Source organism: Chelon labrosus (assembly GCF_963514085.1).
Source record: "Chelon labrosus genome assembly, chromosome: 15".
NCBI lineage: Eukaryota > Metazoa > Chordata > Actinopteri > Mugiliformes > Mugilidae > Chelon > Chelon labrosus.
In genome coordinates, this window is record NC_140348.1 from 3,782,715 (window position 1) to 3,806,053 (window position 23,339).

Here is a 23,339-nt window from a genome sequence, read left to right on the forward strand (position 1 = left end):
AACAGTTTACTGACCCACATTTGAAGAGACCTTAAGACATCCTTGTTGGGGGTTTATTAGATCCTGATCTTTGGATTCACAATGAAGACAAACACTTGATGTTGATAGTTGTCGAAACAGCAAAGTCTTACAACTAATGTCCTCATTCACAGTAAAACCTGAATGGAACCTGAAATCACTGTCATCCAGCATCTGCTTTTGTTCCAATACACTGAACATTATAAATGATATGCATCTTCTTTATATTAAGCTTTACCTAGCCGTTTTATATTTTTTTGTTCCCTGACATATTCTCAAATAGAAATAAGAATACTTTAGAAAGCTGTTGGTGCATAATGATGGACGTTCATCACTTGAATACAAGTTGAACTAGTCAGAAATGGACTACAATATTTTGGAGTAGAGTTACTTGTTTAACAATGTTGCAACTTACAAACATAAGAATGAATATTAATGCGTCCTAACAAACTGTGCCTCTGTCTGTTGTTGCAGCAAAGCCTTCCTTTAAAGAAACACACGCCAGACTCTTTGTTTCATAACATTCCTGGACTTTATCTCATCCTTTGCCCATGTTGTCTTGATTATCCTCCAGACAAGCAGTAATTTAGCTCACATCAGCGCTGATTATCAAACTGAAGCTACTACTATTACTACTTCTTGTGTACTGCGCTCCCGCTGGAATCAAATAATGTTGTGTAGCCTGATCAGTGTGTGGTTCACTTGAGTTTGGCTCAGTAGCAGTAGTAATAGCACACCACTTTTAGTATATGTCCTGTGCCATGGCTACAGAATTGAAGCTCCTCATGGGGTTAAGTGATAAATGAGCTGTTTAGGGTTAGGAGTAAGGTCAGGGCTAGGCAGTGCTTCATCGTGATTACACAGTTAGTCAAATGATGAGATGATGAGCCCTCCATGAACATATGACAATACAGCTGTTGGTGTTGAAACCTGGACTGTACTGTTTGCTGAGACAGAATAGAAAAGTAAATGGAAAATCAGCTACTTTTGTCAGAAATAATCCTCTTAGCATGAGGAAGTTTAAACACCAGTGGCTTCTTTCACAGCTGAAGGCCAAAACTTTCCTCTGTAGCCACAAGGCACATCTCTCTAAGTCGGCTTTACACATACGGTAAACACACACACACAGCTGCTCATAGGGACAGGTTGCACTAAGTTATATTTTGAGGGATGGGATAAGGAGAGGGGTGAGGATGATGGTGATAGGACTTGTGTGTGGGCGTGTATGCTGATGAAACAAGTGGAAATTTAGATAACGCTTCTTGCAAAACAGAGTGTAGGGTGTACTGTTTAAACTATGTCTCCTACATTATTAGACAATTTAAAAATAGAAACCAGACCATCCAATTCATATAAAGACATATTTTGCTACTTAACCCAGCTGTTTCATTTCCTCCAACTGTTCTGATTTTCTTTGTCCAGATTTTCAAATCTGAGAAATTTGTTCTCGCTTCTCGGGCCCTGAGAACAAATTGACCATTGGCCATCAAAACGACTGACTGACATCCAAAAATAATGAGAAAAGTGTCTCTTGTTGTGTATCTCCTGACCTCCCACAATGCTTAGTGCGTGTGACGTTTGCTGCAGTGGGAGGGCCCTATGAGGACTTCCCTGGAGTTCGGCACTCGAGTTATCGTGAAGTATAAATGACCCGGCCAGAACGAACTTTGTTCTTGTTCTTGCCTTCCTTGAGTACAAGAACAAATGTCTCGCTTCTATCGGAGTATGTAAGAAGCTTAAGAAGAAAAATATTTGGTATGAACAGTTGTATGAACTGACCCTTTAAAGAATCAACACGTATCAGATCTGTAGCTCTGGACACCACGGAGCCTCACACTGCGCCAGCTTCCCAAAAAAAACATGTTGATGGATGGGGCATGCTGGTGGATTCAGTGGAGCTGCAGCATCCAGCACTTTTGTTCAATTGAACAAAGTGCCGCAGAATGCTGTACAACACAAAAGGCCAGAAGGCTTTTGTCACCGGCTAATCTCATAATAACCTACAAACCATATGGTGGAAGGATTGCATTGTGTTCTTTGTCAGGCACAGAGATAGAGAACACATGTGAGTGTGTGTTTGGCAGAAATGAAACTGTAAGAGTCCCTGCATCAGTAGGTAACATGTTGAGGGTAAGCAAGGTCACTGGGGAGCACTCTGAAAGTTGTGGCATGTTTAGTCAGTGTTTACACCCCAGCTGTAGTAGAATCATCACTCTCTGTCCGTTTAAGACTTGCTATAATTGTATCACCGTGCCAGCAGATGTTATGTTTTCAGATTGTCCATTTGTCCCAGTTTTGTAAAACACAATATCTCAGGAACGCCTTGAGGGAATTTCTTCAAATTTGGCACAAACTTTGAATGTGACTCGAGGACGGATCAGAACTTGGTGCCCAAAGGTCACTGTGTCCTCACATATGTCCCATTGTTGTGGACCTGATCAATATCTCAGGTACAGCTTGGGGGAATCCCTTCAGATTTAGCATAAATTCTCTGGATTCAAAAATGTCAAAATGTTATTTGCTAAATGTGACAAATTTTTACACATGTCTAATACAATGCACTGATTAACCGGTTATGGATCATTTAACCTTGGCAGTATACAGTAAATTAAATGCAGGTATGTATTTTCCTCTCTTGTCTCCAACAGATTGCGTTCTCTCAGCACAACAGTATCATGGACCTGGTGCAGTTCTTTGTCACCTTCTTCAGGTACGTTTTTTCCTCTGACAGCCTTATGCACTGTGTTTTCTGCAGCTCCTTGCCGGGGATCGCTGCTCAGTGGGTTCAGTTCCTAGAGGCACGTTGCACGGCTGGGCCGCAGCCTGAACTCACTGAGTTACAGTAGGTGGCAGCAGCCTCAGGCAAAGACACTTAACCCCCAACAGCTTTGGTAAACCCTCTGAATCCATTCAGCAACAGAAAAGAGACGCGTGGGGACATTTCTTCCAGAGAAAATGAAAACTTGAAACTGAGACATTATTTTTTTTACAGACTAGTGAACAGAAGTCTTGCAGTGAGCTATGATATCTAGGTTAAAGTGACTGTAAACACACTGTATATCAAGCTGTTATATATTTGATAAATTATTCATGTAAAACTAGGCTAAATTTACGTGACAGTTGAAAGCCTGGTCGTCACAGTTACATACCTGTAGGACCTGCTTTGCAATTATATAAAAACAAAATCAATTGCTTTGACCTGGATATCGCCAAAGTAGTCTGCAAATCTCTGAACAGCCAGTGCATTTGAACAAGGTCATGAGAATGTTGTATTCCTACCACCTCACTAACTCAGAAAAACAACACAGTGACAATGTACGGAAATTACAAATAAGTACATTTACTTTCACTGACATTAGCTACCTCTGCTACCATTAAGCCATCATTAGTGTTGAGGTAACATGTGGCATTAAAACATTTTAAAATAGTTAATGCTTATTATGTCACTGTGTGTTCAGTTTTTAAGGGTCTTAATTCTGGCACCAAATAGTACCACACGATCCTCTGTGCACTCTGTATGCTATATATACAGTGCTGTTGGGACTGCTCAGACTTGTCACAGCTACTTACCAGGTGCACATGTGCTGGAGCCAAAATGAATGCTAAAATTGAAGGGATACTGTGTGAAAAGCCAGAAATATAGATTTAAGGCAAATCACCTCTTTTCCTTCTTGCATGGATGTTACAGTTTTGATTGGATCTGTAGTCTGCGTGCATTGAATACATAGATGCCAATTTGCTTTGCATGTATGAAATCCGTGTTCCAGGCAGACTAGAAAGTACTATAATAAGAACAGCCATGAGTCCGTGTGCACATCCACAAGGGAGAGTAACCAACCTTAAATGAATCAGTGCAAACTTCTAATATATCTCAAAGCAAACATTTGAAAAGCTGATTCCTGCCTCCTTCCTGGTTTCCGATCACATGGAGCCCATTAAAAACCGAGCATCTCACAGTCCTGCAGACAGACTCTGGATCTAATGAGAGTGTTTTGGGAAAGATGTCTGGAATGAAGTCTGCTGTCTTCAGGCAACATACTGTCACTCAGCTACAACACCAGACAAGTGTGTGTTTGTGTGTGTGTGTGTCGTTTCCTGTATATGTTCACATGTATCTCTTTACTGTGTTCATGCCTTTGTGTGTGTGTGTGTGTGTGTGTGTGTGTGTGTGTGTGTGTGTGTGTGTGAGAGCGTGTGTGTGTGTCAGTGTGCAGCCATGTGAGGAAGTGAGCCGTTTTTGTGCCCAGGGCCGGCTTCCGGACATTAGCGACCTTTAGGCCAGCACAGAGGCATGATGTCATCATTAGGGGACAGTGTCAAGTTTTGCCGGGAGAGTTTGGTGTGTCTGTGTGTGTGTGTGTGTGTGTGTGTGTGAGAGAGTGTGTGTTAGTCACTGCTCTGTTTATGAGTTGCACTCTGCTGCACTGCACCAGAATCTCAGTGAGAAAAGGTTATGTGCTACAACTAGATCTTGTTGGCTTATTTCCTGCCCTTGTTATATAATGTGGTGTTTTTTTTTTAGAAAGTGGAAAAGGTATCCAGGTCCTCTCCTTATATAACAGTAACATTAACACAAATAGAACACACATACACAAACAAACCCACATATATTTATCACAGAATCTCCACCTTTACTGACCGGTTCAGCCTCTTTAAGATCAAAGATTTTTAGAATTTGCTTTGACACAAACTTTCATAGCTGGGTGATTTCAGCAAATAAGTCCTCATCCTCAAGTGCAATTACTCGCTACTAACAAGTGACTTTTTCCTAATGGGCAGCTAAAACGTAGAAGTACTCATCTAAAGTGTCAGGTTGTCAACTATTTAAATAGTATAAAGTTCAGGTAATGGCTGCTCTTACGTGCAGATAAACCTTTTAGGGGATGCTTGTTCAAGTCCATCAGTGTCTGGCACAGGAACCGCTGTGCGGCTGACAGGAAGGCGCTGTATTGAATGGTTAAATCTGCCCAAAAAATAATGAGCAGCAGCCTCTCTTCCTCAGAGGACATTTACCTCAGGAGGTGCAGGAGTTAGCTAATCTTAAACCTAGAACAACTAGGGCTAAATATGAGGATCATGTAATCCAGGGCAGAAATTCTGTCCTTTGCACTTTTGTCATGCTGCTTTTAACTGTGTCCTACATTTAATATGTATTCATAAGAGCTAGGTTTTGGGTTTTAGATCTTGAACCAAGTCCAGTTGCATTGATTTCATCTTGTGTGTATGTCAGAAATGAGCTTCTACTTTAGGTGTGTGTGTGAGCTAGATTCATGTGTCTGTGTCAGACCTTCATCATCTTCTTGGTAAGCTGCAGGTACAGCGTAGCTTTGTGCCCTACACTGTAGCCCGACATGTACCGCCCCAGAAATATAACTACAACAAAGATTACTACAACTGTGACTGCTACAAAATCATTTCTTCATTCGAATCTCTCAAGTACAGAAAATTCTCCTTGCGCCTGCCTCCTACACGACATCTCTCTTTTGCGTTGCAGTGATTTCAGTAGAAGTAACCGTGCATTTATTCGCTCCGGCTAAAATGAGCCGCTCAGTTTAGAAGCACGCAGAGAAACTCGACACAGCTGACTAACCACCAACTAGCGTTGTAGGGATGTAATCACAGATGATGTTGGCGTACCAGCTCACAGGTATCAAAGCTCACGTTTATAGGCTACGGTGTAGATTCCGCATAGATCCATTAAAGATGAGTAAACCAAGCTTTAATCAGACTGTGTGTGTGTGTGTGTGTGTGAGGCACAATGATGAGATACAGTCTGGCTGTGGGAAGAGAACAGCATAGATATGCAACAAAAGGAAGGAGACTGAAAAGAAAGATGTGTATGTGTGTGTGTTCTCTCCGATAATATGTTAATGTTTGTCTTTGTGTCTTTGTTTTTATGGAAATTCTCTCACATTATCTGTTATTAACCCTAACGAGGAAATTCTGTTTGCTTTTCTCATGACTTCTAAAATGGGATTAGCATCCTTCCAGTCCCTGTATGTTTAAGGCAAATCAAAGCTTTTGGTTAGTCTTGGTTAAACACTGGGAAAGTCAACACTGCCCTGATCGTGTCAGGGAATCCGCCGGCTTCTCTTCAATATTTAGCAATTAATTTAGTAATTGGGCAATTATGTGTCCCCCAAAATCAATTTGGCGAAGCAAATTAGTTGCGTATAAACACATTTTGTAAGCGATAGGTTTGCCTCCAGTGCCGCCTGAAGAGTTGTTTGGCTTCGTTAATGACAGAGAATTTGACAGCGAATCAGATCTGGAAAATACGAAGCAGAATGGAAGCTGCATCCTCAAAAGCTACCGAATCAAATGATGCCGCAAGAAGCAGCCCAGCTAACAGTGTCATTTCATTATTTTAGTCTTTGTTTGTACAATGATATCATTATAAATCTATTATAACGTTACAATAGCACAAAGGATCGAATTTAATTTGGAGAAATATTTTAGAAAATGAAGTCCAGCTGCTGTGCTACTGTAAAATCTTCCCTCAAAAGCTGAAAATCTCTCCTCCCGTCTCACCCTCCCTACATCTGTCGTCCTCATCCCTGAATGTGGACAAGAAAAAAAAAAAGAAATTGGCCATAATTAAACTGCATTTATGTCTCTGCTCTCCACAATCTCAAATGCTAATTGGTGACACTGCAGTTCAGCTTTGACCAATTACTCCCGGCTCTCGCTGGCTTGATTAGCAATCACTTTCTCTCCCTTTTTCCCAAAACAGCAGAGAAGCTACTCAGCGCTAAGTGGCTCATGAGACTCCCCGCGCTCGCCCACTTCTTCTTCTCCAAATGACCATCAACATCCATTGACTGCAGCATTCTTTGTGGAGGCTTTAGTCTGTTTGATCAAATATCTTTCATTTCTCTAATCTGTCTCGGGTTTCTGAGTTGCTTTATTTGCAACAAATTGGCACTCAGAGGGCTTTATTCAAATATGCAAGCTTAGTGGTGATTATTTTATCTTTAGACTTTGCAGGGAATCAGATTCACACATTTTAAGTGCAGGCAGATGAAACGGCTACGAATGAAACATCTTTTAAGTATCCTCCTGAAGCTGCCTTCAAATGGAACTCATGAGCTGACGACATGGCAAGTCAAGCGCAGAAGATATTTGCTGTTCAAGTGGTAACTGTTACAACTAGAAGCCACTTAGGCTAATGGTGAGAGAGCAACAAGCTACAATGAATTTTCAATGGAAGCCGGCAGTATAAAGCGACAATGTGCCACTGGTTGCTGCATGTTGGGCGAGATACATGAATGTTGAGCTGGCTTCCAGATCCCTCCATAAATGATGACCTTGTTGCAGCTTTTGTCGCCCGTAGTGTGAAAGTACCCTAACAATTAGCAAGCTAACGACCGTGTTACTTGATGCTACATTTTCCATGTTACCACACTCTTTACAATTAAATTACAATATATTAGTGTTCCATCCATGTGAGCAAACACTTGCAAGGTCCCAAATACCACAAGATGGAGCTGTTCAAAGTGACTTTACTTGTGAATAGAGCTGGGGTTAAGAAACATTTTCTGATTCAAACCGGTCTGGTTTTGAAAGATTCAGTATCAATTCATAAAGTCCTGATGACTGTTTGATTGCTGTTTCCAAATTTTGCAAGGCCGTGCAATGAGATTAGTCCACATCTGAGGAAGATCCAAAGCATGGCAGAAGCTCCAACTCTGAGAGCACGGTCAAGCCTGAAAGCTGATGTATTCCAAGAGTACGATGACAGAGACAAGCTGCACAAAAGTAAAGATATACAAAAGATGTGAAATTAGAGGTCAAATATTGTGGAAATACCACAATTCTCTATAACCAGGGACAGCATTAGTTTTAAGTAAAACAGTTTGGAAACTGAAACGGCTCCAAATAAATCAATATTTAATCGAATTAGAAACCTGTGAATTGAATCAGATTGCAGCTGCACAGAGTTTCTTTGGATGTAAAGTAGCTTTCCGATTGTAAGACGGCGTTTAGCTCTCATATGATCCTCCTCTCCCAGGACTGGAGGCCTCGGCGTGGCCCGTCGCGTCTCTGAGAGTTCATTTGCTGCTTGTTGCAGATGGAAATCTGTATCCGATTGTGTGCTATCTGCGGCTCATGTTCAGCGAATAGCTTATTGATTTTTTTGAGCCTCTGCCTGCCGGGGTCCAGATGTTCCATTGTGCTGTGCTCGTGTCATATGAATCGTGCTTTTGCCATTTTTATTTTCCGTTTGTTCAAACCAGCCAGCACCGCTTAGAGAGCAGAAACATAATCTCACGCGGTCGTGTTCACGCTCCCTCACGTTCTTACACACCCCCTGTTGTTTAATCAGTTCGATTTCCTCTTACCTGTGGCCGAATGGTCTTAAACCTAAACCTATCAAGAGGCTCAGTGGAGTGTTAACAAACCCACAGGGCTCCCCCATTCTCCCACCTCCTCCCGCTTCCTCTCTCCTCCTCCCTCCTCCCTAATGCCTCTGTAATAGCGACAATTAGCCACCCCGCTCCATTGGTTAGATTGCTCAGCTCAGGCCCTGTGGCCCATTAATGGTGAGCTGAGGTAAAACAGATTGAATGGGGAATCTTGGGCCTGATTGGATTTGAATCCCAGCCAGCGGAGGGTTTTTAGAATTTAGCGGATGGAAAGTCATTGCGCCGTGTTTGTCTTTGCTTTAATTGTTCTGGGGGATGGAGGTCTGTGCCTATCAGGTGTCTGGCCCAGTGTGTCCATGAAGATGTCAGCAGCGTGCTGGCTCCAAAGGGAGGACGTTTTTCAAAAGAAATCTTTGTTTTTACCCAACAAATACATTCCATTCTGATGCTGGATTCTTGACAAAGTGAGTGATAAGATTGTTGAAAGCGGAAGATTTTCATTTCGCAGCAATGAGCATCTTGTCCTCATCACCGGAGGGGATTTCCTGGTTGTGTTTCTGAATGCAGCCGAGAGGTCGACAGTGGATTGAAGAGGTCATGACTGCAGCCTCTTTAGCGCTCTGCCTCTGCAAATGTCACGCTCATTACAACACTAATACCCTTTACAATGTTGTCATGTGCACGCTGAGGCGCAGGAGGACACATGGGCGCGCACTGACACACATACGGACAGATGAAGAGGAGGATTGTTCGGGAGCTGCTGTCCTCAGCAGTTTCTCAGGGGCTTCCTGTTGTTAAGTCTTTGGGTGCGCTTGTTTTGAGTTCTTGTCAGAAGTTCCTTTTGAGAGAGGAGCTTTGTGTTTGGCCAAATAACTTTGCCCTCAAGACACTGAACTTTAAAACCACATGTGTGTGTGTCTGTGTGTTTCTGCGTGTGTCTGTGTGTGCACGAGACCTTGTTCTTTGTTAGAGAGCATCATGTCTCTCGTTGACCTCTCGCTGCCCTTCGCTGTCCTGAAATCCCCAGCTGCCTATGGTCACTGCGGTTTTGTATCTTGCTGCAGATTTCTTGAGAATTTCTCCCTCCCTTTGTCGTCTTTGCTCTCCGGAAACCAGAGCTGGGGGGCAGTAAATTAGTGTAAAGATACTGCTCTGTGATTGTATTGTGGTTGTGTGAGGTTTTTTTCTGCTCTGCTGAGAACTACAGAGTGATGTACCCACACCCTTAACACTATGACTAAGTAGTGAGCAGAGTTATTTGTAGCATTTAAGTGTGTTACAAACTTATTTACTGTACACAGTCATGTCATGTCTCATGGTCAGAATTGGACTCTGCTTTTCCTGCTATCTGTAATTTGGTTGAATACCTTTAAAAACCTTTTACCTTACTCGCTGTTTAGTTGAAGCTCCATTTTTTTTTCTTTTCTGTTTTTTTATACAAGAGTTGTATTCACTTACCTTAAGATTGTACTATGGACTAGGAACTTCTTTTGACTCTGATATGAGTAACAATTTCTGCCCAAGACCAAGATCAGTCAGATATGCTTGATTCTATACTTCTTCTTCTTCTGTAACCGCTTATTCCTGTGAAGGGTCGTGGGGTCTGCTGGAGCCTATCCCAGCTGTCATCGGGCGAGAGGCAAGGTACACCCTGGACAGGTCGCCAGTCTATCGCAGGGCCAACACAGAGAGACAGACAACCATTCACACTCACATAATGAGCATGTCTTTGGACTGTGGGAGGAAGCCGGAATACCCGGAGAGAATCCACGCAGACACAGGGAGAACATGCAAACTCCACACAGAAAGGCCCAGTCACTACATACTACATATGTCACGTCATGTACAATAACGCTGTCATTGCATTTGATTAACCAAAAAAAAAAAAAAAAAAAGTTAATTCAAGGAGTCAGATACATATTTAATTAAAATACAGATATTTAAAAGGGTTCTGCCCAATCCCAATGTTAAAATGACACAAATATTAGCTTATAGCAATCATGTTAACTCACTCCTGGTCAGAAAATAAAAAAAAAAAAAAAATCATATTACCTAAAAAAATAAAAAAATTCCCATTGATCTTTATTGACTAATGGCTAGAGAAATGTTATGACTTGAAATGGCACTAAAACTCTAAAGTAACCAGTCCAAATAATGAGCTGCAAATGAAGTGGTTTTATGGTAAATTAACTGTGACTCTCAAGGCACGTTTTGGGACAACCCATCCAATCAGAGCTTAAAATGACATTAAAAAGCTAACCTGAGCGAGAAATCTGCTGGTTTCTCTCTGGCTGGAATAAATCCATTCTTTCTGAGCATGTTTGCTCCACGTGGGGTACACATCAAGTGACTTGACGAGTTTCCAGGAGGTACAGAGACACGGAGGTGGCAAAACAAACAGCTGAAAAGATGAACAAAGCCAGAATCCATGTGGGTTAGCAATGTTGAAAACATGGAAACCTCTTCTTCTGTTTAATGAATTCAGTGTTGTCAGTAAAGTTGGGAAAATAACTTCTTACTCTTCTGTTATATTTCTTTCAGACTGTCTCTGAACAGAATGATTTCAATCAGGTTGAAGAAATACTGAACGCGTGTCTGTAACCATTGATTTTGCACTGATTGTCTTCATGTCTCTCCTCTCTCAAGCTGTTTCCTGTCGCTGCTGCTGGTGGCCGCTGTGGTTTGGAAAGTCAAACAGACCTGCTGGGCGTCGCGGCGTAGAGAGGTAGGACATGGCACCGTCTGGGTTGCGTTGTGTGTATATAGGCATACGTTTGCACAAAGTACATGTGGAGTGTTGTCAAGCTGCTACTTAAGCTGTTTAATGCAGCTGCCACAATGAAGACAAACATAACACTGATGCGCCCCCCCCCCCCCCCCCATTCCACCCGAGCGTCGCCGTGACGATAAACAAGGCCATTCCCCTTAATTAGTGCTCCTCATGAACCAATTAACGCAGACGAAGTGATGCTAAACGGAGTGGAATGGAGTGATATATCACTTAAAGCCTCAACAGATGCCGCATCATTTCAGATTTACTCCTGACCCTCCTACACACACACACACTCGCACACACGCAAAAACACAATTTACACCCCAAATCCATTCACCAGCTCTGCTCCCTGACACGTTTTTGGGTCTATTCTCTATCCAGTAATAACCCATTCTCACTTGGCTACGCACTTATTTTCCAGCGTTTTGTGTTTCAGTCATCAGGGATGAATCCGTGTTGGTTGTGAGCAGCCATGATAATAGTCTGTTGTTATTGGTGTAATCCACCCATGTACCGCGGGGAACTATTGTGCTTAAATACACGTGTTGGTTTCTGCCATCATTATGCCGCCGCTGCTTTCATGTGTAAATGAACTTCCAGGGTTTAAATGACGGCGACATGTTGTGTTACTTTTGTGGTGTTTCGAAAAAAAAGAAAATTGGCTTCAGTGAGGGGGATTTGTAATCTGCTTAAGTGGTGAGAACTTCCCACCGAGGGAAGTTGTTGTTCTGGTTTTTGTCACGTTGTCTTGGTGCAAGGTAGCTATAAAGAAACACAATGTCAAATACACAGAAATACTGTAAACTCATTGTTTTTGGTTTTATAGATTTTTTTACCCTCCAGATTACGAGTTATTTGCTAGTTTGCTGTTCCTTAGTGATGAGGAAGACAAAATGCAAAATAAGCCACCAGATCCATTTTTTAAAAACAATTTTGTTCAGTTTTTAATCAGTCAAAATACTCAGAGGTCCTCTACTGCCAATCGATAGTATGATGTTAAGCATTTCACTAGTGGTCCTCTCATAGTGACAGACTCATACTGACTCAGTTTCCTCCTTCCTCAAGTAACTTTCCCGTTTAGGTTTCCTCTCAGCACCGTTTCCAGATGTGGCTGTCATCTCTCCTCAGATACACAGCTCTGACAAACCCCCTGCTCTACCTACCTCACATCAAACACACAAAACCAACGGCCACATATAAAGTGTCCTGCTTGTCTCCCCTCTCTTTGTAGTGGACAGTAGAGGCTCTGGTTGCTTAGGTAACCTTCTTGTATATTTCCTAGTGACAGAAGCAGAAGAATGAAAATATTGCTAGGGTATAAACAGAGCTAGCTCTTCTTGCCGCCGCTCCATGCTAAATCAACTGTCAGTCACTTTAAAGCTGTGATTAGTTTACCTAGATGCCTATTCACGTGTCTCTAAAGGTTTTTTCCTTTCATCACAACAACTCATTGCATTTCCTTAACAGTCTGTGGTCTCCTCGCCACATCCCTGCTGCTCTCTCCCTTTGTGTACATCATGTGTAAGTCAGCTGGCTGGTGATAACTGATATTGAAAATCAATAACACAACTGAGATTATTGAGCTTAAATCCATCAATGTTGCTCTGCATCATCGTGTATAAAAGTCCACTTTTTATTACATTTTTCAGCAATCAGTTCAGCCATCTCAGTGTGTTTACAGTTTGAAACTGTGTGTCTGCTGCGTTGCCAGAAAATCCATCCAGGGCAGGGTTGAAGTTTTTGGTTTTTGGAGCATCTGTCTTAAATATTTTATAATGTGCTAAACTGTTGCTGATAAATGAAAGCCGAAATATTGGCTTGGGTTCTTTCCTGTCTATATCTGAACGTCCCGTTTTTTTCTTGTGTGTGTGTATTTGTGTGTATTTGTGTTCCCAGGTGTGTGCGTTTCCAGCGCCGTGGTTGATTGATACATGTATGCATGTGTGTTTAGCCACCTGTGACCCGAGCAGCGTGCTGTTTGTTTAGCCTTGTTTCCTCAGTAGTGACGAGCAGTGTTCTGGCAGTCTGCAGGCTGGTCGCCACCCGGCTACATTATTCATGAGAGCTGGTCTCATATCACAGCAGAGCCGCAGTGCTGCATTCGCTGTTGGTTTGTTTATTTCTACTTCCCGTTTTTCTGTCTCTCTCTTTCACACTCTGAGTCTCCCTTATTCTTCCTTTAACATCTCTTTAAACAACCAGGGATCTAATGAATGAAAACCTGGACCTTTGATGGTGAAATCACTGTAAGACCTCTGGGGATTCCAGTGATTCCAGTCATTATATACAGTTGATGCAATATGAAATCAGTTATTTTTTTGCCGCATAATTAATTCATCTCATCTGACACGAAGGAGGCACTCAGAATGTGATCCCTCACTGCAGGGCAGCCTGAGCAGCAGCTGACTGAAGAAAAAAGAGAAAACCTTTTGTTGATTTTGCCGAGTAATGATTCACAGCCAGCCTCAGAAGGAGACATGACATTTCAGAAATGAATTTGGTTCACATTCATTACATTACAGCAAGCTCTTCCTGGATTTATCCTTTAGTTACTCTAAAAATGTCGCCGCTGCTGTAAGCTAGTCAGCTACAAACTATGTCAATGAGAGAATCCCTTTCTCAACAACAGGAAGGATATTTCTTTTTATCCAGTTTCATCTGGTCTTTTTTGTAGCTTACAATCAAAACGATGACCTTTGATTAATGATTAATGAATATGATGGGCTATAGGGGCATATCTCCTGGTGGTACAAAAAACAAGTTTAGAAGAGAATAAATAAGGGAGGAGAGGGAGGAAATATCTGATCATCTGAACAGGTAGAGTCTCCTATAGGTGAGAGAACAAACAAGGAAGCAGATACTGGTGGATGGGAAAACCAAACTGTCCATATCAGGAAAATACTTTAGTTGTGTTCTTGCAGCCTCTTCCCGTTGATAATGATAGTGGTGATAAAAAAAATAATAATAATTAAAAAAAATCACATTACATGAATTTTACAACTGTGTCAGTAGTTTTACACTGACAGTGCGAAATTTCAGCGAAAGTAGTTTTTATCATTGACCTTGGTTGTTGTAGGTCTTATGGTGCCTGCAAATGGAGCGATGACGTGAAGTTCTGGACTCAAAATGCTCAAAAAGTGGTAACATCAGCTCTAACACTATTGCTAGGCAACTGTTGCCGTCTAAGAGCCATCCCAGACTAACAGTTTGGAAAGCTTATGATTATAACATAATTTAGGAAACGCAAAGGCATAATGAAAGGCTTAGAAAGTTGGGAATATCAACATTTCCATCAGAAATATTATAAAATTACAAGGAAACCTCTTTATGACTAAATTACAATATATTAACCTTCCATCGTCCTCTGCCGTTTCTGAAGACGCCAGCAAGCGTGGGGTGTGTTTCTGATGTGTAGTGTAGTGAAGAGGATACTGTTCACATGTGATCGGGATTTCATTATAGGACGTGACTCAACTGGTACAGAGAAAAACATCCGTCTGCAAGCAATTGGAGAGTCCTCTAAGCAGAGCTGTAATCAGAGCATGTACGCAACATTAAGCCTTAAGTCATTCTCGACAAATGCCTTAATCACTCTTAGTTGTTGGTCCTTTAAGGATATTATGTTGCCAATATCTTTAACAACTGACATGGTTGAGTTAGATGGATTGATTGACAGATGTTGTGATTTCAACACCCTGAGACCCTTTGGACCCTTATGTGCAGTTTTATACTTCCGTGTCAATTTGACGCCGTAGATGTGGCGTCAGACCAGACCCTAGCGCCGTAGCCTGACGTGCATCTCCCCAGAAATGTACCTGCGCCATTGTTGAAAGTGAAGCAGGAAGTGGAAACAAAGATTAACCCGACTGGAAAAAAAGACACTGCGCCGACGAGCATTTGGGTGCACCAGCATAGGCTACGTACATAGGTTCCTTTAAAGGCTGTACTTTAAATGAGCAATTTTAGGATTTGTTGGAACCTTAAGTTTGTCTTCTATTACTCTTCAGATAAAAATCATAGTTCACTGCATCCTAGTCCTTTAACAGAAGTTTGTCACAGTGAGATCTTCTTCTTACACTGCACCACCAAGTGAGAAATAAACAATGCTAATCAATAGAGAAGTTTTTTATTTCATTTTATAGTGATTTATTTGGAGCCGACCTGATTATTATAGAGATAAACTGTTGTTGTCAGGTTCCTCGGGGGGAGAGATGGTCTGATCGATCTAACATATAAATATTGCTATTGTAATATACAAAGCTCTTTCTAATGATCAGTTTATGTGCTGTTCAAGCTGAACGCCACTTTGTACTGAATGTCACAGTAAATATATAGCAACAGTCGATTATATTATGTAACGTTCGCTTCACTGAGACGATTACCACCAGATAGGGCTTCAAATTCAAAGACACACCATTATTTTTTAAGTTTGATTAATCTAGAAGCAGTCTACTAGTCCTTTGCTTAACTTACCTCCTACTATTAAACTTTCAGCCTTTTATTCAAACATTTTATCTCATAAAAAGACATTTTAACTTGAAATCTATAAACGAAGAAACCATTTCAACTATTCCCTAACAATACTATTCATCACTAAAGGTGAATCTGTATTATTGATCTGCCGAAAGTGGCTTCCACCCATTTACAGCATAGCGCTAATGGAAATGTAAGTATTGACTTCTTTCTGAGTTGTCGATTAATCCTTTGGTTAACTACCACTACTATAAACGAAGAACTCAGCGACACGGTGGGGGACACTTTCATTGTTTTTTTTAAGCATGCAGATTCTTTTCCTTCGAGGTTTTGACCCTGGTGCTGCTGTCTCGTTTATTTGAGGTCAGAAAGCTGGCAGATCTGTGGAGATGCTTGTGTATAGTGTTTATGCTGCCGTGGGAAACTATATCTGACGTTCAGGTAAAACTTAACTTTGTAATGTGCTGAACTATTCCACACAAATCTGCATTTTGATGCGAGTTGATGCATAGCTGCCAGATATGGTGAGTTTGTGGCAGCCATTGCGACCCTGTTTCGTCGCTCAATATGACAATGACAATAAACGTGACTGCAGCTGCTTTGAAGTCAGGGCTGTGAGAATTAGCTTTGAGACGTGATTTAAAAAACATCACTGCGGCGTCACCCCGGCAGGTGGTCTGTTTCCCTTCTACCACCTATAGACACAGCATCCAGATCTGAGGCGCAGCTTCACGTTACGAGCCTCCTGTTCAAATCACCAGGGTTTATCCAGACTTAACACACAAAGAAGCTTTGTGCTGAGGCATTATATAAAAACATTTAACAAGTGTCAGTGCCGTCAGGTTGTAAAATTAGAAAAAAAAAAGAGAGAAGGTATTTCTAGTTTGTGTGCGGTGTGAAGATTCATCTGTTCACTGTTCTCTCTCTGCTGCGCTCTCCAGAGAGCTGGTCCAGTGGGGAACCACAGCAGAAGGTGAAAATGGGATCTTTTCACTGTTAATTATGGATCACAACCAGCCATGAGACTACAGAGAACACTGGGTATTAATAGAACTGCAGTTTTATGTTAATTGCCTTTTCTCATACTTTTTTTTTTTATATAACCAACAATCATTTTTGGATATGAGATCAAACAATCAAGAACTACTTTGAAATTCTAATGCTGATGTGCAGAAACAGGATGCGCACCATGTTTCTGGTTTGCTCTAATAGGGTTGCTCCTCTGAAGACTGTGTGTGTGTTTGTGCGTCTGCGTGTTGTGTTGGGTTGGCTTGTATTTGAAATCCACCACCACAGCTGATATGGCCTCTCGACTGGATGAATAAGTCAAAAGACAAATGAAAATCTAGAAAGACAGCCAGCCACAAGGACAAGATTAAGGTCCTCTCCTCCCCATTGACTCGCCGCAGATACATTTTTCATCATTCTGTTCTCTGCAAACCTTGGAGCTGTCAAGTCAAACAAATAATTAAAACTTAAAACACAAGTGGTATCAGCAGAGCAGAACATTGTTTAATAAATCTTTATGAACATTGGTGTAGTATATCTAAAACACCTGCAGTACTGTTCAGTTCCCAATCGCTGAATCCAAATGATGGATCAGACTGATTGACAGGCCTTTAAGAAGAAGGCTCAAGCAGTCAGGTGAAGGGTTTCAAGCTTTTTTCTCTCATGACCACCCTGTGGAGTTGTAGTGAGAAGGTTTTACAGAGTGGTGATGTTAGAGGAGTTGTTTGGGCAATCAAAGTTGTAGCAAAACTCAAACATAACCAGTCCAATTAATTATCTGTGCTACGGTAAATTAACTATGACTTAAAAAGCTAACCTGAGCGAGAGATCTGCTGAGATTTCTCTGTTTGGGGTAAACATCAGGTGAGAAGTTTCCAGGAGGGACAGAAAGATGGAGGTAGCAAAACAAGCAGATGTTCAAACAAGAATTAGGAAAGATGAACGAAGACAGCAGAAACGTGGAGACATATTGGTCAACTTCTTCTATTGACTGAATTCTTCTCTTGTATTTCAACCAGATCTGATGCTCCACCACCGGCAGGACCAACAAACCTCTGTAGTAATTTGTTGTTTTGGGGCATGTAAACACATACTCAGATCAGAATGATTCCTGGTTGAAGAAATAGTGAATGTAGTCACCGTATAAAAATGTTTTTGCCGAGATGATTTCTAAGAAAGTAAGAAATAATTCATATTGGTGGCTACAGCCGGAATTTGTTAGATTGCCCGTGAGAGTCCTGTGATTCTGTTTTAAGTGACATTCAGGACATAAATCACCACCGTAGTAAGTTGAGTAAAAAAAGAAACAGAATTTCAGCTGCAGTTATGGACTTGTTGCATTAGTTTCATTGGGAAAACGGCTGTAGCTTCAAACATTATCAGAAGCAATCATTTGCATGTATGTATATGAGCATGACTGGACTATTGCACAGAAGACCGTTCATTTGTGGCAACAGAATATGACTAATTATTAATTAATCATCTGAATCCATGAGTAATGCTTCCAAATACATCAGTGACTCCCATGTTGTTCTTAGTCACCGCCTCGCCGATGATAAACACTAAAAGCTCTCCAGCACTTCCTGTCCGCCTGTCTCAACACCAAACTTTGTTTCTTTCCTTGTTTACTTATCTTCATCTTGAGTTCACATCTCAATCGGATGTTGCCACACGTCCTCGCCGATTATTTTAAGACTTTTCACTACTTCACAGCCAGCTTCAGCTTCTGAAGTTGGAGCTGACTCCGAGCAGATCGGGCTGATTTGAATTAAGGCTGCTGTCGGCTGCCTGGGCCCTCTGACCTCTGCTGCCTCCCCCGCTGCTACAGCAGCTCCCCCTCTCACATTCATTTTCTTAAATTAGATGTTTGCACTCCGCTTGCATGAGGCAATTAACATATTGTGTCATTTTCCCCTACGCTCATTAAGGAATTACACTCAGAGATACTCCACTCTAAATTACAGCGGGGTGAGAATTCTACGCATAATGAAGAGAGCTTGATTAAAATTTAAGTTTTAAGGCTGTTTTGTTTGTTTTGGACTTGTCAGTGCTGCACTGTAACCAGCGAGCTCATTATGCCGTTGTAAATGCTTTCCTGAGGTCTTGTACGGTCTAATTTGTATGGCCCGATGATGAGTAAAGGTGCTTAAGTTCATTTTAATGTGAAGATGGTGTCAGAATTATGGAGCTTCTGAGCCAGAAGCCATTTATTAAGACGGCAAGTGAATATTGTTTGAAATTTATACAAACTTATAGAATTATGCAAACTCCGTTTTGAACAAAGCTTTACAGCGTGATCCTAGTGCTCCAGGAGCTTTTTCTTCTTTTCTTTTCTTTTATTAAAACTCTTCCTGTCTCCTTGGTTCTGCGGAGGTGATGTTATGCTCCGATGTCTCGTTCCTTGGCGAGCACACACTCCAATATGCAGTTGGAGAGATTAGCCTGTCTGGACCGATGAATGCCAAATCACTTTGTGCATGTGTGTGGTTTTGTGATTCTCTGTGTGTCCTGCTCTTTAGCTGGCATTAATCGAGGTGGCAAATTAGTGGAAGAGGTTTAATGTGGCCAAGCGTGGCTGGGTGTCTGTGGATGACCGCTGTTTAAACAAATCAAAGGGACGAGACAAGAACACACACACACACACACACAACCAGCCACCATGCTGCCCGTGCTTTAAGCTCCAACCCTAGTGTTCTATGAGGTCACATTAACAAGCAGGCCATGGCAACACCGTACAGTATTTTCTCCACAGAGAGCCTCTGAATGCCAACAGGTAGCCACCGTATCGAGTGGAAAATGTGGGTGTAGTTTGTCAAGTGTTGAGCTCTAATAATGCGCTATTGGAATTTCATTATGGGGTGTGTTTTATCCTATAATAAGAAAATAACAGCTCAGTGTGCAGTTGGGTAGTCCTGTAACCAATCAGTGCCATTTTGTTGTAAACTATGGGTGCGCCATCAGTCCCTGACCATGTCCTGTCCCAGTTTAAAGTAGCATCTGACCAAGTACAGTCCATATACCAAGATGTGTATTTGCCCTTTTATCAAGTACGCATTGATAGGTAACTTGTGTGAACTTGGTACACCCAGGTATCCCAGAATGCATTTCTCTGCTAGAATAACGTTCTCCAGAGTCTATTCTTCAGAACTGATGTCAAGTCCAAACCGTCAAGTACCTATGTCCGAAGCATGTGTACTTGCTACTGATAAACAGCCAACGTCAACACAAATAACACGTACGACTACATTGCTGTTACCCTTCTGCCATCAATGCATGCAGCTGCCCAAATGATTCGATAGTCGGTAGATCTTTACTGGGCATAATCAGTTCCCAACAGAGCAAACCAACTTTCTGCCACAGAATGTCGGTCTATCTTACAGGCTATTCACTTCCAAATCAGGCTCTGGCCTCAATGTCAGGCCTGAAACACCCTAAACACCCAGTGCTAATGGTGGGTAGTTTCCTCTGCATCTGTCTCAGTAGAGCTGAGGATTTTTGAGGATACTCAATCAACACAGGAAACAGAATAACATCCTGATATTTTCAGTAGTGAGATGTTGGAACATTTGACCTTTAAATGTCTTCTATAAACAGCTTTCTGCATCAAAATGGGCATTTTGTGGATTTTATTCATACAAAAACAATGAAAATGTATCTATGGTTATGGTAACACTCCGTTTTCTGTTTGCATCTCACCCAGTATGTATTTATGCATAAAGTACTTTTGATTCAATGGCTACATTTACATGGACAATATTTCTTCCACCTGACTGAAATCATTCTGATCAGACATTCCAACTTAAATAGAGTTATCTGATAAGATCACAGTCAGGGTGTCCGTGTTGTAGAGCTGTCCCAAACGATTATTTTTCAAACGATTAATCTAGCAATTATTTTTTCGATTAGTCGACTAATCTAACGACTAATTATAAGATTAGTCTTGAGTTGTTGAAGTTGTGCGTGGCTGTGGATGTGTGCCGCTGAACTGTGGGCATGTTGCAAATATAAAGTAAAAATAAATAAAGATGAACGTTTGTCTTGCTGTTTGTTTTGGAGTTGCAACAGATAAATGTTTTAGACTAACATCTAAAAAAAAATATAAAATCGGCGGCACGCGATATACCCGCACTATCTTCGCGATCTAACGGTCGATCGCGATCGACGTAATGAGCACCCCGTCACAGATCATCTCGTCGTTTCTCTTCTCAAAAAATTCTCAAATTCTCTTCAAATGCCGTCCTGCTGTCCTCAGATGTATGATAGCGCCAGGTGCAGCCAGGAAAGCTCAGACAATGCAGCGCGACCTATGCGTGTGTATTTGTGTGTGTGTGTGTGTGTGTGTGTGTGTGTGTGAGTGCGAGTGCGCTCACTCGCGGGCTGGAGAGACCGAGTACACCGGGATGGGCTGACTGACTGTGATTAGAGATGGTGAAATACTGTTTATTATTATTATTATTATTATTATTATTATTATTATTATTATTATTATTATTATTATCATCATTATTATTATTTATTTAATTTTTGTAATGATTTTTTTTTTATGGTCAAATGAGACTGTGGCGGGCCCAAACGATCGTTTGAAAAATAATCGTTTGGGACAGCTCTAACTTGCTCCTCGCTCCCACTAAAGCTTGCCGCCGCCATTGTTATGTTCTTCTACTTCTTCCGTTTTAAACTAAGGCGTCTACAGCGATTGGCGACTAGCGTTCTGGTGCATATTTACTGCCACCACTGGACTGGAGTGAGAGTTCGTCTAGTAGGTTGTTGTTTGGAACGGGGACTTCAACCAAAAAAAAAGGGGGGGGGGGGGGGGACACGTCGACACGACGCAAATTATTCATGTCGACGAATTTATGACGTCGACTACGTCGACTAATCGTCCCAGCTCTACCGTGTTGACCCCTGTCCACCACCGTAAGCGGCAACAATGGACATGTCAGCATCAGAACTAGACCCCACAGCAATGGAACAATGTGGCCTGTTCTGATTAATCATGTTTTCTTTTACATCATGTGGATGGCCAGATGCGTGTGCGTTACTTACCTGGGCTTTGGGCAGTGACCCTCTGGGAATCCTTGGGTTCTGCCATCTATGTGGATGTTACTTTGACACGTACCACCTACCTAAGCATTGTTACAGACCACGTACACCCTTTCATGGAAACAGTATTCCCTGATGGCTGTGGCCTCTTTCTGCAGGATAATGCGCCCCGCCACAAAGAAAAATGTTTCTGGAATAGCCTTGACTTGGCCCCCCAATTTTCCAGATCTCAGTCCGATTGAGCATCTGTGGGATATGCTGGACAAACAAGTCTGATCTATGGAGGCCCTGTCCTGCAACTTACAGTGCCACAAACTTCAGGGTATCCTGGACAATGCCAGCCACCCTCTGCACACTGCCATCAGCAGCCAGAGAAGCATGTTCAGCGAGAGGCTGGTCCTTCCAAAGTGCAGGACTAACAGACTGAAGAACTCGTTTGTCCCCCTTGCCATCAAACTGTTCAACTACTCACCGGGGGGGAGGAGGGCCAAAAAGAAAAGGGACTGTAGGACGGGGGGGCAGTCAGTCTGTTTGGCCTACAGACCAACGGGTCTGTTTTCTTCATAATGTGAATTAACAAAAACCATGTAAAATCACTACAATCACAATATTCTTTAATCTTTATTTGGGTGTTGGGTACTTGTGGTATTTTTGTTTATATTTTGTATATTTTGTACATGTATGTCCAATAGTGCTGTGTGTGATGGAGATGTCAATCCCTTCCAAAGGGATTAATAAAGTTGTCTACCTACCTACCTACCTTCCTGTTCACCCACCCACCTACCTACCTACCAACCTACCTACTGTTAACATTTTGGTGCCAGATACCACAGCACACCTTCAAGACAGACCCTTTAAGGGTCTAGAGGATTCCACGTCTCAACGGGTCAAGGCTGTTTTAGAGGCAAAAGGAGGACCAACACCACAATAGTAGGTCATGTTATGCCCAATTGGTGTATAAACACACAGCCAGCACAAAGACAATGAAGAGGAAGAGGGAGACGATGCTAAATTAAAAGATTAAAACAAAATAAACATCATAATACAAAGAGCAGCTCTTACACTGGGGCGGCACAGTGGTGTGGTAGTTGCCTCACAGCAAGAAGGTTCCGGCTTTGAATCCAGGCCGACTGGGGCCTTTCTGTGTGGAGTTTGCATGTTCTCCCTGTGTCTGCGAGGGTTCTCTCCAGGTACTCCGGCTTCCTCCCACTGTCCAAAGACATGCTGGTTAGGTTCATTGGTGATTCTAAATTGGCCATAGGTGTGAATGTGAGTGTGAATGGTGGTCTGTCTCTCTGTGACTGGCGACCTGTCCGGGGTGTACCCTGCCTCTCGCCCCATGACAGCTGGGATAGGCTCCAGGCAATAAATATATCAGATGACACATCAGAAACAAAGCCATCGACTAATTTTGTGCAAAGTTAGACTTGTAGCTGCTTCCAAAAGGAGAACTAGAAACCCAGACTTGCTTTAAGTACAAGTTAAAAATCTGTGGTAATATTAAACAGCACAATTAAATAACTGCTTCCTAAAGCTGGAATGAATAACAGTGATTATAATTGTGACTAAAGAAGTTCTGATTAAAAATGTTCTTTTAGGCACCTCACACAGATTCAATAAGTTTTATACAGAACTATCTCCTTTTCAACATTTATCAG

The 23,339-nt window shown here is 41.9% G+C and overlaps 1 protein-coding gene across 1 annotated transcript in view; it reads left to right on the forward strand.

Annotated features, from left to right (window-relative positions):
- The window catches only part of atrnl1a (attractin-like 1a), a 270,092-nt gene that overhangs the window by 155,881 nt on the left and 90,872 nt on the right, over positions 1 to 23,339 (forward strand). The window contains exons 26-27 of the mRNA XM_084562309.1: positions 2,667 to 2,728; positions 11,031 to 11,109. Of these exons, the coding sequence (XP_084418435.1) occupies positions 2,667 to 2,728; positions 11,031 to 11,109 (141 nt within the window). The remainder of the gene's footprint in view (positions 1 to 2,666; positions 2,729 to 11,030; positions 11,110 to 23,339) is intronic.